The sequence below is a fragment of the Gouania willdenowi genome, chromosome 21 (genome assembly GCF_900634775.1).
Source record: "Gouania willdenowi chromosome 21, fGouWil2.1, whole genome shotgun sequence".
In the NCBI taxonomy this organism is placed as follows: domain Eukaryota; kingdom Metazoa; phylum Chordata; class Actinopteri; order Blenniiformes; family Gobiesocidae; genus Gouania; species Gouania willdenowi.
Genome location: NC_041064.1, coordinates 33415407 through 33429306, shown reverse-complemented (window position 1 = coordinate 33429306; position 13900 = coordinate 33415407). Strand labels below are relative to the sequence as shown.

The following is a 13900-nucleotide window of genomic DNA, read 5'->3' as shown; positions in this document are numbered from 1 at the left end:
TTTTTTTTCTCAGGTTTTTGCTCTGAAACTGAAGATTTGTGTAAAACTTGCTCTATTCAATGGCTGATAACAAAAGAACGAAACGAGCCACATTAATGAAAGTAGAGGCTACAATCTTTCAGAATCTGGTGTCCGATTTCAGATAGTCATAGTAGAAAATATTCTGCGGGTCTTTAATCAGTCAAAATGCTCAGAAGCAGCTGGCACTGAGGGGGGTAGAAAATCTGAAAATGGCTGGCACTGAATGAGTTAATCAAGGAAACCTCTTTCTGATCTACAGGAATCTGAGTAAAAACGGCCTTTCCATGAGCAGCATCCTACTGGACAGATGTCCCCCGCCAAGGCCCCCCCGAGCACCCTCTCCCCCCCTACCAAAGGACAAACTCAACCCCCCGACACCCAGTATTTATGTGGGTACAAACAGTGCAGGATTATCTTCTGACGGTGTTTGTTGGCTCATGTTGACGCTCTCTGTTCCTCTTCTATGAATTCCAGCTAGAAAACAAGAGGGACGCCTTCTTCCCCCCCCCTCCACCAGTTCTGCACCAACCCAGCCAACCCCATCACCGTCATCAGAGGGTTAGCAGGAGCGCTCAAACTGGGTAAGAGCAGGAAAACCATACTATGTGCCTCAGTGGCCCAGTGTTTGATTTCACAAGTGAATGTGATGTGTGTGACGACAGCGCCACCTGCATGTGGGAGTAGGTACTGCACACAGGAGACAAGTGATGCACCACTAATAAATGACAGTTAACCTGCTTTAATCTATGCAGCATTTTAATCTAAAAAGTAGTTTATACTTGGTTTTTGTTGTATTTTTATGTAGTTTATGTAAATTCTGACAATGCATCAGCCTATTTAACCCAAATTGTCTTTCTAGTTAGACTTTGAGTTAAAAATATTGAGATTCATATCATATATCGCCATGAGTTTTGGTCCTAATTGTCCAGCCCTAGTGCAGAATCCATTTCATATTCTGTCCAATCGCTGTCATTTTTACTGCGTTGTCTTAACTGAGGGAAAAGGAAACTTAAAGATGAAACTCCATACCATGACCAGTTCCATATGTTTAGGTTAGCTTAGCTTGTAGGATCAATATGTAAAGGGGCGGGGCTTTGCCATTGGTCCATATTGTCTTCTCAAATTATCCTAATAGCACTTCTAGATGAATAACTTATCAAACTGAAAGCTGTAACGTACTCTTGGTAAAATTCTCATACATTTTTTAAATCCTCCTCCTCTAGACTTGGGTCTGTTTTCCACCAAAACGTTGGTGGAGGCCAACCCTGACCACCTGGTGGAGGTGCGGACCCAGCTAGCTCAGCCCACCGATGAGAACTGGGACCCGAGCGGCAGCAGGAAGATGTGGCGCTGTGAGAGCAGCCGCTCACACACCACCATCATCAAATACGCCCAGTACCAGGCCTCGTCCTTCCAGGAGTCGCTGAGGGTCAGTGGGCGGCTGTGCAACAGGACTTTATCTTGATGAAGCACAATATCAAAGTGAAGATTGGCCAGAAGTGTAGTTTAAGGTTCCTGCATACTTTTAGAGGACAGACAACTTTGTTCTCTCTCTCTCTCTCTGTCGTACGTCTGTGAGAACAAAGTTACATCAGTTTATTCTGAGTTTTCTCTGCTTCATGGATCAATGACTCTAATCTGTGTGTGTGTTAAATGAATCACAAAGTCATCAAAACCAACGTTAGACTTCCTGAAACAGTTCAAACATGTCTCCTTGTCCTTCTTTGTCTTTTGGAGCAGGAAAATGCTAGTGAGTGTTGATCATGATAACTTATGACTGCTTTCTGACAAACAAGTTGATTATCATGGTGGCTCAGTGGTTAAAACACTTCCGTCTCGCAGCGAGAAGGTTCTGGGTTCAAGCCCTGGGGTGGACACTTGGGTCCTTTCTGTGTGGAGTTTACATGTTTTCTCTGTGCTTACCCAATTACAAAACAAAAGAAGAAGAAAATAAATATAGTACATATGTTAGGTCAGTCCTTGCTTAAAGTCCGAGATCTTTTAATGGACTTTGGTATGGCTGCAATTCAATATTCATTTATGACAGTAAAAGAGGTCATTGTAAACCAATTTCCTCCTGTTGATATTCTCTAAATAATTTAAGAATATGGTTAACTAGTCACAGCAAGAAGGTTCTGGTTTCAAGCCCCTGCAGAGTTTGCATGTTCTCACCGTGGGTTTCCTCCAGGTACTCCGGCTTCCTAAGCATTTCCAAAATCATGACTGTTAGGTTGATTGAAGTCTCTAAATTTCCCTTAGGAGTGAATGGTTGTGTGCGTCTGTGTGTTGCCCTGCGATGAACTGGGTGTACCCCTGCCTATCGCTGAAGTAAGCTAGAGATAGGCACCAGCAGACCCCAGCAGAAAGTGGTTGATGGAAGTTGATTTTTATGATGGATATTGTAAAAATTTAAAACTATTTGAACTGATTTTATTGTGACTAAAAAGGCATTACGGCCCATTTCTACTGACATCACAAGTTGGTTGAAGCAATACACCAACAGGTTTGTACTAGTGTTTTTTTTTCCTCTCTTCGGTGCTTCCATCGAGTTGTTTTCCTCCATCAGTTAAAATCCTCAGACATCTTAGACTTTATACTTTCACCGACCAAAACACTTTAGTGCTCTGTTCTCTCAAAGTGTGTAGGAACCTTAACTCCTAGTTCTGTGAGTCTTTCGGGTTTTGATTTGCGTTAATTACATATCGTTTATTTCAGGAGGAAAACGAGAAGAAAAAGGAGTTGGAATCAGAGGCTGGTTCATCAGACAGGTGAGATTTTATTTTTTTGTGCTCCATAAGGTTTTTATGCCCAATCCATCCTTCATCTACCTGCTTACTTTAACTCTACACCAAACCTGGACTGGTTTTATCTACTGGTAGAATCTGTAATCTAACAGCTACTCAAACGTGAAATAAACATTTTTACTAGACACTTCATAATTATTATCATTATCATCATGTGATTAAACACTGCATTTTGAACTAGAAACATTTGGAACGCCAAAAACGTACAGCCAACTCCTTTGGCTGTGCGTGTTCGCCAAAATAGAAAACTCGATACATTTGGAATTTCGATATATCGCCCAGCCCTAATTCTTAAATTCTAAAACAGCCTAAATAAAAACATACATGGATATATTAAGTACATGTTTATTTAATATATTTACAGTTTATATACAAGTCAACACATTGTATATTTACTGTTAATTTCACGTTGCTTGTCTTTAAGTTAAACAATAACATTTTATTTTCATTATGTATTTTCTTTTAATTTCTCATGCTCACTCATGTGGTTCTCTGGTATTCACTAATGACTTATTAAATAGATTTATTACAGCCTTTACATCATTTAACACTTTTTGAAAGCAGTGTATATTTGTGGAGCTTGTGATTGGCTGATTTTTCATGCTGACTTACGTCGTTCCTTCCACTGTGGGAGACGTTAAAATCTCAGTTATTAATCTAACAGGACGTGTAACTATGTCCTATCCTGCTGCTTTTTAGGAAGATAAACTCACATTCCACAACGTATTTACATCAGTTCTTTGTTTTTTTTTTTTGCCGGAACGTCTTCACCAATCCATCTCTCTTCTGAGTTGTTTCCGTGTTAGTTGCCGATGTCAGCATTAATCTCGCGATAACTGTCACTCAGGCCATTTCAGGTGGCAGTTCTCGCGAGGCTAGTGACGGCTCTCAGTTTAATAAGGCATCTTTTAATTATTATTACATTAAAATACGGGATGTTTATGGGAAAATACTAATACGGGAAGATGGCGTGAGAGAGGGGTAAAATACGGGAGTTTCCCGGCCAAAACGGGATACTTGACAGGTATGCACTCAAGTTACCTCATGTGTTCAAAAAAACAGCAAAAGTGGATTTTTCCTAATATGTCTCTTGTAAGTCATTGAGGATTTAACAAGCATTTATTTAAAGTGAAGGTGAGAAACATTGTGGGGGGCAAGATACGAACCAGTTTCTACTTGATTGATCAAAAGCAGGTAGAAGCAGGCTCTGATCACACTGAGCTGAGGTAAAAGTCCTACCTAATGAAGCAAAGTAAGAGATGAATGCTAAGCGTTCCCACTTAAAGTATAATTTTAAGCTTCAAATTGTGGCTATATCTGCAGAATTAACGCTTTAATAACAGCAGTTTTTCCTCAAAGTTCATGAGCAATCATTAGACCTAATCAAGAACTCTAAGGTTTGCAAAAGCAGCCTAATTTGCATAAAACCATGAACTACATAAGTAAGCATTTTACAAATTATATATCATAGTCACTAAGCAGCAGAACATTTTAATCTTTGAATGGTGTAAATCAGTTAAGATTTGCATGCAGTATGAATGTTTTGCATTCCCACAATTACCACATGTTCTGGTTAGCTTAGCACTTAGCGGTGCCGGTTGGGGCGTCTGGAACTTTGCCGACTGATACTTATTGTGTGTCCTGTTCCACAATGATTGTGTGCTTGATGTTGCCAATGATTTTTTGTTTTAATATTTTTTTTTTTAATCCAACATCTGCAGTGCAACGCGACACAGGAAAGGTTCTTTCAAGCACATCAAGTTTGGCACAAACATCGACCTCTCAGACGAGAAGAAGTCAGTAAGACTTGGAGACGTGAGGCGTCCCTGAACGAGTCGTCTGGGCCTCACTGTGACTCTTCTTCTTTCTTCTGCACAGGTGGAAGCTGCAGCTCCAAGAGCTCAGTAAGCTGCCGGCCTTTTCCCGCGTTGTCTCTGCTGGAAACCTGCTGAGCCACGTGGGACACACCATCCTGGGCATGAACACGGTCCAGCTCTACATGAAGGTTCCAGGCAGCAGAACACCAGGTATCCACATTTACAGTGATTGGCTGTAAAAAGAAGCCTGATGGGAGTTTTGAGCAATCCACTTTGTTTTTCAGGGCATCAAGAGAACAACAACTTCTGCTCGGTCAACATCAACATTGGTCCTGGAGACTGTGAGTGGTTCGCTGTGCCTGAGCCGTACTGGGGCGTCATCAACAACTTCTGTGAAAAGTAAGTCAGCAGGAGCCAAATGATTGCACTGTGGAGGCATCTGTTGTTCTGGGAACGCTGAGTCAGCAGTAATAGTGTGAACACTGAGTCAGCATTGCACAATTAATGACTGATTTTAACCATTACGGGCTACATACGGCAGTATTTATCCTTCAGACAAATCCTGTCAACAGTCTTATCATCTAATATTATTCAAATGCTCAACAAACTTTCTATATAAAAATATTAATCTTATCTTTTTAACAAACATGTGCAAAGTACCCAGAAACAAAGATAAAACAATATTTTTATCCCCACAATGGGAACATTTATTTTTTGTACTGCAGAAAGCCAGATACATGAAAACAAATGTTAAGTAGCATGACTTTACTTTGTGTTGTGCCTTTTTTTTTTTTACAGAAACAACATCAACTTCCTGATGGGCTCCTGGTGGCCCAACCTGGAGGAACTCTATGAGACCAATGTGCCTGTTTACCGCTTCATCCAACGCCCTGGGGACCTGGTGTGGCTGAACACTGGCACCGTCCACTGGGTGCAGGCCATCGGCTGGTGCAACAACATCGCCTGGAACCTGGGGCCGCTCACAGGTAGAGAAGAGACTCATCGGTAGTACACACACACATAGGGGAATATAAGTCATCTTAAAAAACACAACACATCAACCACACAAGCTCCTCCCACCTGTGAACAATGTGGTACTGGTTAATGTGCATGTCTGTGCCTCAATTATAAAGCATTGTTTAGAATTTGTACTAAAAGTGTGCGTACGCCATAAATCTGAAAATGTGCTGTGTCAAAAAATTCAGAGGATTTTTAGAATGAAAAAACCCTTAAAAATGACAGTGTGTAAGTGTGAAGCCCAGAGGAGCTCATGAATGGTTTTTATATTCAAGCGAGTTTTTTACCTTCCATTAAAGACGAGGAAAAGGAATTTCAGAACAAGGAAGAGGTGTTGGTTTGGCCTGTTACGATAATCAACAAATAATAAACCTTGTTTCAAAACTGTGGCTTCAAATGTCTCCAGGAAGGTCTGGACATCGTTCAAAGGGGTGTTTAAAAGGACAAGGATTACAGGCACAAACTCACTAAAACAAGCCAGAATAATTTCTTCAGAGTTGATAAAACATTGAAAAAAATCAACACGTTTTTGACCCATTTTCAACACCGTCTTCATGCAAACAAAGCCACAAACACATTGTGTGAATGGGTTTTCAGCAAAGGTCTGAACTGGTATGGAATATATATCTTTAAACAGCCAATAGAAACCACTGCTGATACCAACAGGACGTGACATCATCTGTTACTGAGCAATAAGAATAAAGGTCAAGGGAAAAAAGGACAAAAACTTTAATAAGTTTCTGTGGTTTGAAAGTAGTTAAGGGCTAAAGTTGGTGTTATTTAGTCAATTTATCATAGAAAACAGCTGAAGCATTTCTGATCACACACTAATCGTGTGAGTTTGATGAGTATGTAATATGTAATTTATGAGACTTGAGTGTTTCATAACTATTTTCTTCAACTCAGCGCTAAACATTAAATGACAACGATGGATGCTTTGCGATGCTGTTGGATTCTCACGTCCAACATTGCAGATGCTCCAGGTGCAAAATGCGTTAGTTTTGATGGAGTTTGTCATTAAGGAGCCTTAGTGCTCTGCCCTGTGACTGTCCCTAAACAGATACCGTTTAAACACATGGAGACTGTGATCATCTCATTAAAAAGTACGGGAAACATTAAACATGTAATAAGATGATTATTTTATCATCATTTGTATCAATTTCAAATCATTATTAAACATTTACCATCATATTGAGTTTAATATTGTTTTTAAATACCGCATTAAAATGGTATTAAAAAAAAACTAGAACAGAATAGAAGTCTTTTTGACTTTTTCTTTTTGTAGATATTTGTTGAGTGTTTTAAAGCAACGATAAATGACTTATTTCAAAATGATGACATAAGAGTGAGTCTGCAGCTCAAACCTGGTCAGCAGCAGGTTTGCACCACAGACTGTGTTACTGTGGCAACCAAGATGTTAGGAAGTTAGTTTAAGAACTCTGCAGTTTTAATATTTTTCATATTTATTAAGTGTTCCTCATACACTGATTGGTCCATTTGTGCGAGTCACATGACCTCATCTAAGCAATGCATGAGGTTATCTTTGATCTGGACTTTGGTTACAGCTTGACAAACCTTCAGCTTCTTTTTGTTTCCTGCAGTTTTTAAACGTCTTATTATCCACGTGTTACAGAAATATTGTTGCGTGTGTTTGTTGCGTGTCGTATCATTCTTACATTTTAGTTGTTTTTTTAATTGAAGTGCAGTTGTTTTAGCCGACGGGGGCTGGGCAGTGATTTATTCCTTCCTCATCCTCTGACAGCTCATCAGTATAAGCTAGCCGTGGAGCGCTACGAGTGGAACAAGCTGCAGAGCGTCAAATCCATCGTACCCATGATCCACCTGTCCTGGAACATGGCCAGGAACATCAAAGTGTCGGACCGACGGCTCTTTGAGATGATCAAGTGAGCGCTCAGTGACAGTGACCTTTTTGAATGCTCTGCGTGTGTGTGTGTGTGTGTGTGCGTGTTGCTTTAAATCATATGTTTGTGTTTTCAGGTACTGCCTGTTAAGGACGTTAAAGCAGTGTCAGACTCAGAGAGATTCACTGTTGGCGGCCGGGAAGGAGCTGGTGTGGCACGGGAGGAGCCAGAATGAGCCGGCTCATTACTGCAGCGTCTGTGAGGTGAGCAGCTGAGAGGAATAACGTGAACAGAGACAAATATACCAAAACACAAAACGGCTTTTTAAATAACAAACACAAAAGCAATGACTTCAGGTCACCTAGTCCATTTCTCTATTAAAGCAAGGAATGTCTGTGTGTCTTTCTGTTCAGGGACAGACAGAGCTCATACTTGCTACATATCTGCAGCTTGGTTCAAATCTGTGCAACGAGGGATTTGTTTGGACTGAAATAGTCCATTTAATGAATAATTTCATTAAAAAAATTGTCCTGTTTGTGTGTGCATGCATCATTTTGGCTGTTTTAAACTTTTTTAGCAGCTAGAACATAGTCCCAGTGTGTGCATCCAGCCACCGTCACCACGGGCAGAGAGATAGAGAGAGAGAGAGAGAGAGAGAGAGAGAGACACGCACACACACACACACACACACACAGACACACACACACACACACACACACACACACACCTCAAAACACACAAGGTATTTATAGTAAAAATATACTAAATGAGGAAAATAAAACAAAAGCATAAACAATATTTATACAAAAAGTACACAAAACTATAATAGAAATGCACAAAAACATACAAAATGACTCCAGAAACACACAAAATTACAACAAAAACTGACAAAATAACTGTAAATATACACAAAAAAGCTCAAAAAACACACACAATGACTCCAAAACACATACAAAAAGCTGCAAAAATACACAAAATGACAACAGAAATGCACAAAACTACACCAAAAAATGCTCCAAAAATACACATAATGACTCCAATAAACATACATTACAGAAAAATACACCAAATTAAAAAAAATATAAAAATGGTTAAAAAAAAAATAAAACAAACATTTATCATTTAATCGCCTGGCCAGCAACGCTGCGCACAAGGCAAGACGGCGTGCAGCAGAAACACCTCAGCAGCAGGAGGAACGCTTTAATGCTACTTAGTATGTACACCTCTTTGTACATCCAACCTTCAAACACATACTCATTTGGCCATAATTGACAACTCTACTTAAGCTCCTCCCACTATATGAATACAAACTTCCGACGGACACTGTACTAGTAGCTCTAAAATCTCTAAAGAACAATAGGTAACATTTTACTGGAAGTTTTATACATAATGCTGACATTACACTGTCATTAGCATGAATAGGGTGTCATGAAGGCTGTGTTAAGTGTCGTTCACTAAATGATGAAACCTTTGGAGCTATGTTGGCATTTTTGGGTTAGTTGGAGGGATCTAGTGGGGTTACCGCGGATCCTTAAAAATTCTTAATAGGCATTAAATTAATTAATTTAAAAATGTCTTAAATTAATGTTTAAAAAGTCTTAAATTTTAACACACAGTAAGAAAGATTTTATGATTGTAATTAGTCTCACATTTCAAATTAAATGGTAACGTTTGTGTTTTTTTTAATAAATCATTGACTGTAACTCTGTGCAGATGCACGTCATGTTTGTAGCAACTGTCAACAACATGTTGAAATGTAAATGTAACAAAAATTGCCTGTCCAACTATTTTAGTCTGTTTTTTGTGTATCTTACTGTCACTGTTTTCTTTGGGGGGCCGCCAGTTCCACATCTGCACGAGACACTGGAAAAAATTCCCCCTAATCGTATATGATTGATGTGGCGTTTGTCTTAAATTTAATTTCAGATGGCACTAAAAAGTCTTAAAAAGTCTTGAATATAATTTTACTGAAGCTGTGATGACACCTTATTCATGCTAATGACAGGTGTCATAATAATAACAGCGTAATGTCAGCCTTTATGTATAAAACTTCAAGTTAAGTGTTACTGAACATTCTATGCTATGCTAACTAGCTGCTTAATACTTAATACAGCAAATTTAGTTTTAGTTGTAGTCTTTTGACTAAAATGCTTGGTTTTAGTCATCAGGACTATTTCAGTTTTAGTCGACTAAAATATAAAGCACAAGTTAATGCATTTTTTCAAGTTTTAATTACTATTGGTAAACCTGACAATGGATGGTATTAAGATAAGATTGCTGGTTGAAACAGAGCGTTAGGGCTGGGCTTGGGCGGGATCCAAATTTTGATACTGTCAAACCTCCTCCCAAATTTACCGCGGTATACCATATTACCGTGACTAATTAGAAATTATGACCTAAGGCTCAGACAGCATCACCAAACTTCACCGTTCTGAATACCAAACACAGATCCAATTTTTTGTTTGTCTGTTCACATTACTATTTAAAATGTGACCTGTATCAGACTCCAGTGTGGGCGGTTTGTGGCTCTAATGTGACCCGCATGTGCATTGACGCGTTTGTCTCAAAGTTTTTGTGCAGCGGAGCCGGAAAATGAATGAGCAGGTGGAAGAGGACGAGGAGAAAGACAAAAAAGAGAGACAAATATTTTGTTTTGGTGTTTCGTGGTGCCGGTTTGCTTTTAAACACAGACCATTTATGATATGAACCTTATTCAAGCTTTGACCTGAACCCGACAAAGCAGAAGTGAAACCTACAGGTCTGGCAGACATTAGGTATTTATGTCTGTGCCCGACATGAAACCGATAATTAAAACCTTTTTTTTCCTCATATAAATGACATATTTACGTTAGTTTTAGTGGTAAGCCTGCTTTTATTAATGAACTGTTAATGTCAACATCTGATCAGTGCACGAGGAAACAAACACACGTCAAACACAGGTGTGCAGTGTGCCCGCGGCGCCAGAGACAGCAGTGGATCTATTTACATAATCCACGTATCAAATCTAAGGATAATCCATGTTCTTGTGCAGAAAAAGGATTGATTCAATAGTGGATGCTTGTCAGTGGCAGCGCAACACTTTTTTTTTTTTCAGCCAGCACTCACTCACACAGAGCTGTTACTGGACATAGAATCATGTTTAGACATTAAATATATTATATTTGATTTTTAATCCTTATCACCTATATAAGTGTATTGCATTTTTTTATTTTTAAACAGTATTGAAACTGATAACGTTGCTTTTTTTGACACCGCTGTATACGATATTACCGTGTTACCAAGCCTACTAGGGCCTGACATCACAGAGTAGGGGATCAAATTCACAGCCTTGGGGGCCCCTACGCTAGACAGCGCTGGCGAGAACCTTGATACACATAACACACAAAAATACATAAGACAAAATTAATAAATGAATTCCGTCCTCCGTGTCCTCTAAGGTGGAAGTGTTTGACCTGCTGTTCGTCACCAGCGAGAGCAACAGCAGGAAGACGTACGTGGTGCACTGTCAGGACTGCGCCTGTAGGGGGAGCCCTAACCTGGACAACTTTGTAGTGCTGGAGCAGTACAGGATCGCAGACCTCATGCAGGTGTACGACCAGTTCACACTGGTGAGTAGCACACACTGACACCGGATTTCCACTGGATCCGTAACTGCTCCAAAACGTCTCTGCTGTAAAACTGCAGCGTAATCTGTAGTCCGTCATTTCCCACCGCCTCTGTGCTGCGTCACTGTTGCAGCGAGCACTCTGGAGATCTCGCTAATTCACGTGTAATCTCGCTGTGTAGTGAGTTGTAGTTGATACAAAGAGAACCATAAAGCCATACAAACAGTTCATTGTGTCTTTGGAGCAGAAGGAAATCCACTCAGTCCTGTCCTGTAGATCTTCAGCTTTTGTGGAGATCATTGTGATGCAACCATGGATAAGGTCAGAGATCAGGAAAGTTTTATTCACCAAGTACAGTTGAATAACAATTCAAGGAATGTGACTTGGTGGATGGTGCGAAGACCAAAAAACTAACCAGAAACACTATAATAATAGTAATTATAGTCAAAATGTATATGGGGAATATGATTTTAAAAGTGCTCAGATCAGGCCAAATGTAGTGTCAGCGGAAGGGTGTGGTCTCTCCGAGTCCGAATATATGCTTCGTTTTCAGGTAGAGTCCGAATTGGGCCCGCAGGAGGAAAAAAAGTGCTTATTTTGTCAAAAATGTGGCATCAGTGGACAGATTTTATTCCCCCGAGTCCGAATATGTGATCAGTAGGGATGTAACGGTTAATCGTCATTCAGTTAAAAATCGATTCATAGGTATCACGGTTCACATCAATACTATCTATTTATCCTTCTCTTGTCCAGAAGCGGAGGCGGCAGGTGGAATCTCCTACTACTTTCTTTCTGGCTGCCTTCTACTCTAAAACATGTTCATAAATGATTCCCTACCCCTTTAGCACTGAAAGAATATCTGTAATATTACGAGAATATCTGTAAAAGTCACGTTTTTCTATTAGCTCTGTCTGCTAGCATAGCATCGCTTCTTCACTGCTAGAATAACTACATGCCAACCAACCACTGGGTCACCAATGCCCTCTGCTGGTCCAAACACATATCTGACGTAAATACAGTGCAATGACTGCTTTTTTTTTTTTTAAAGTCCAATTGTTAAGGCACAAAATGCATTTTTAGTTGCACTTTTAAAAAGAAAAAGAACTATTATGCAGTTTTGCATTGTTTTTATAGAACCAGAATTTAAATTAATAGGCTTCTCCTTCATTTGTGTTATTCCTTTATTTATTTCATTCAAGATTTTCGTTCAATTGCATTGTTTTGAATAGTTTATCAAGATATTCTTTTGACAATGAAAAATAAAAGGAAAATAGTACAGTATTTTCTATCATTTGTCTACAGTCCTATATTGTAAAATAAATCGTGAGAGAATCGTATCGTGAACCCAGTATCGTATCGGGAGTTGAGTGAATCGTTACATCCCTAGTGCTCAGTTTTTTGAAAATGGTTCATAAGGTATTATGTTCAGGTCAGAGCATACACAGTCTGCCACTGCACTGAGGGGATAACGCCCCCCCTTGCTGTTTTTGATCCACCAGGTCCATGAATTTTAGTGCCTTTGATTTTACAAATAATCAACATTGTGCACCATTGTTATGGTACATTTTTGTATTGTGCAAACTGTCAGTAGTGTGGTTTTACAAGCATGGTCCCCAACTTCAAAACAATTAGTTAATAAATGAGGCCATGGAATGTCTGTTTTCCTCTACCAGGTCAATGGCTGCCTTGAACACTGAGTATTTTATTCTGTGTTTATGCAATACTTCCTGTCCCACACAGGCTGATCTTTGTTAAATTGCAGCAAAAATAGGAGGGCTGTGTATCTGCGAGTGAATTTAAAGCAACAGATGTCCACACAGGTGTGATTGTCTTCTTCTTCTGCAGGCGACTCCTCTGCCTTCCACCAACAACCCAAAAACCTTCACCCATTCCTAGTTTCTGATATTCAGGAAGGAAATCTCCACTCTGTAGCTTCTTTATTTCATGGCAGCTGCTTGAAAAGCTGCACATCTATGCAACCTGTCGCCCCCTGGAGGACAAGAGAGGTACAGCCCCCCTCTGTTCGTCTGCTGGAATCATTTCTTATTGAAAAATTTTTTTACTTATTGTTTCAACATCAAATGACTACTGACTGTTTTTTCATTCGTTTTTTTTTTCATGTTCATTTGGACAGTTTCAGTGAGATCAAGAGAAAAAGAACGAGTTATTTGTAATGTGAAGGGTTTAGTGATACTTATCACTTCAAACCAGGTTACGACTTAAAAAGTGAACTTTAATTTGTTTTTGGTTTTTTTGGATGTAGATTTACACTATTTATAAAAAAAACATATTTATTACTTAAAATATTTGTTGATAAAATGCTGTATTTTTTCTGTTTGTTTTTCCAAAATAACTTGCCATTACCTTTAAAGGAGCCTGGTGGTTTTAAACACGGCACCTCCGATGTTTTCTATCTGAATATGCTGAGTCAGCATTGTACAGAGACATTGTTTGAAGGATGTTTCATGTGTCAATAAACAAAATGTGTCTTTATTGACATCCACAGCTGCTGTGTCGTATTTTAGTCGTTTGGAACCTTTTGAAGAAGCGTTAGCATCCAGTTACTGACTTTTTAAACCTTCATTTCCTGACATCATCAGAGTAAAAGCACATAAATGTGTCTCTTTGAATTATTTTAGATCAGAGTTTTTCAACCTCTGGGTCGGGACCCCATGTGGGGTTGCCTGGAGTTAAAATGTGGTCACCTGAAATGTCTAGTAATTGGTTAAAAATATAGGTAAAATGGATTAAAATTCTATTTTTCCAATTTTTTA

General features: G+C 39.3%; 1 protein-coding gene across 1 annotated transcript in view; it reads left to right on the top strand.

Moving 5' to 3' along the window:
• Positions 1–13369, top strand: part of kdm6a (lysine (K)-specific demethylase 6A) — a 62398-nt gene extending 49029 nt beyond the window's left edge. Inside the window, 13 exon segments of the mRNA XM_028435460.1 lie at positions 281–410; positions 496–522; positions 524–602; positions 1245–1450; positions 2737–2789; positions 4547–4621; positions 4704–4852; positions 4927–5041; positions 5441–5628; positions 7422–7563; positions 7658–7784; positions 10959–11129; positions 12972–13369. Coding sequence (XP_028291261.1) covers positions 281–410; positions 496–522; positions 524–602; positions 1245–1450; positions 2737–2789; positions 4547–4621; positions 4704–4852; positions 4927–5041; positions 5441–5628; positions 7422–7563; positions 7658–7784; positions 10959–11129; positions 12972–13022 — 1513 coding nt within the window. The 3' untranslated portion in view covers positions 13023–13369.
• Positions 13370–13900: the final 531 nt, after the last annotated feature.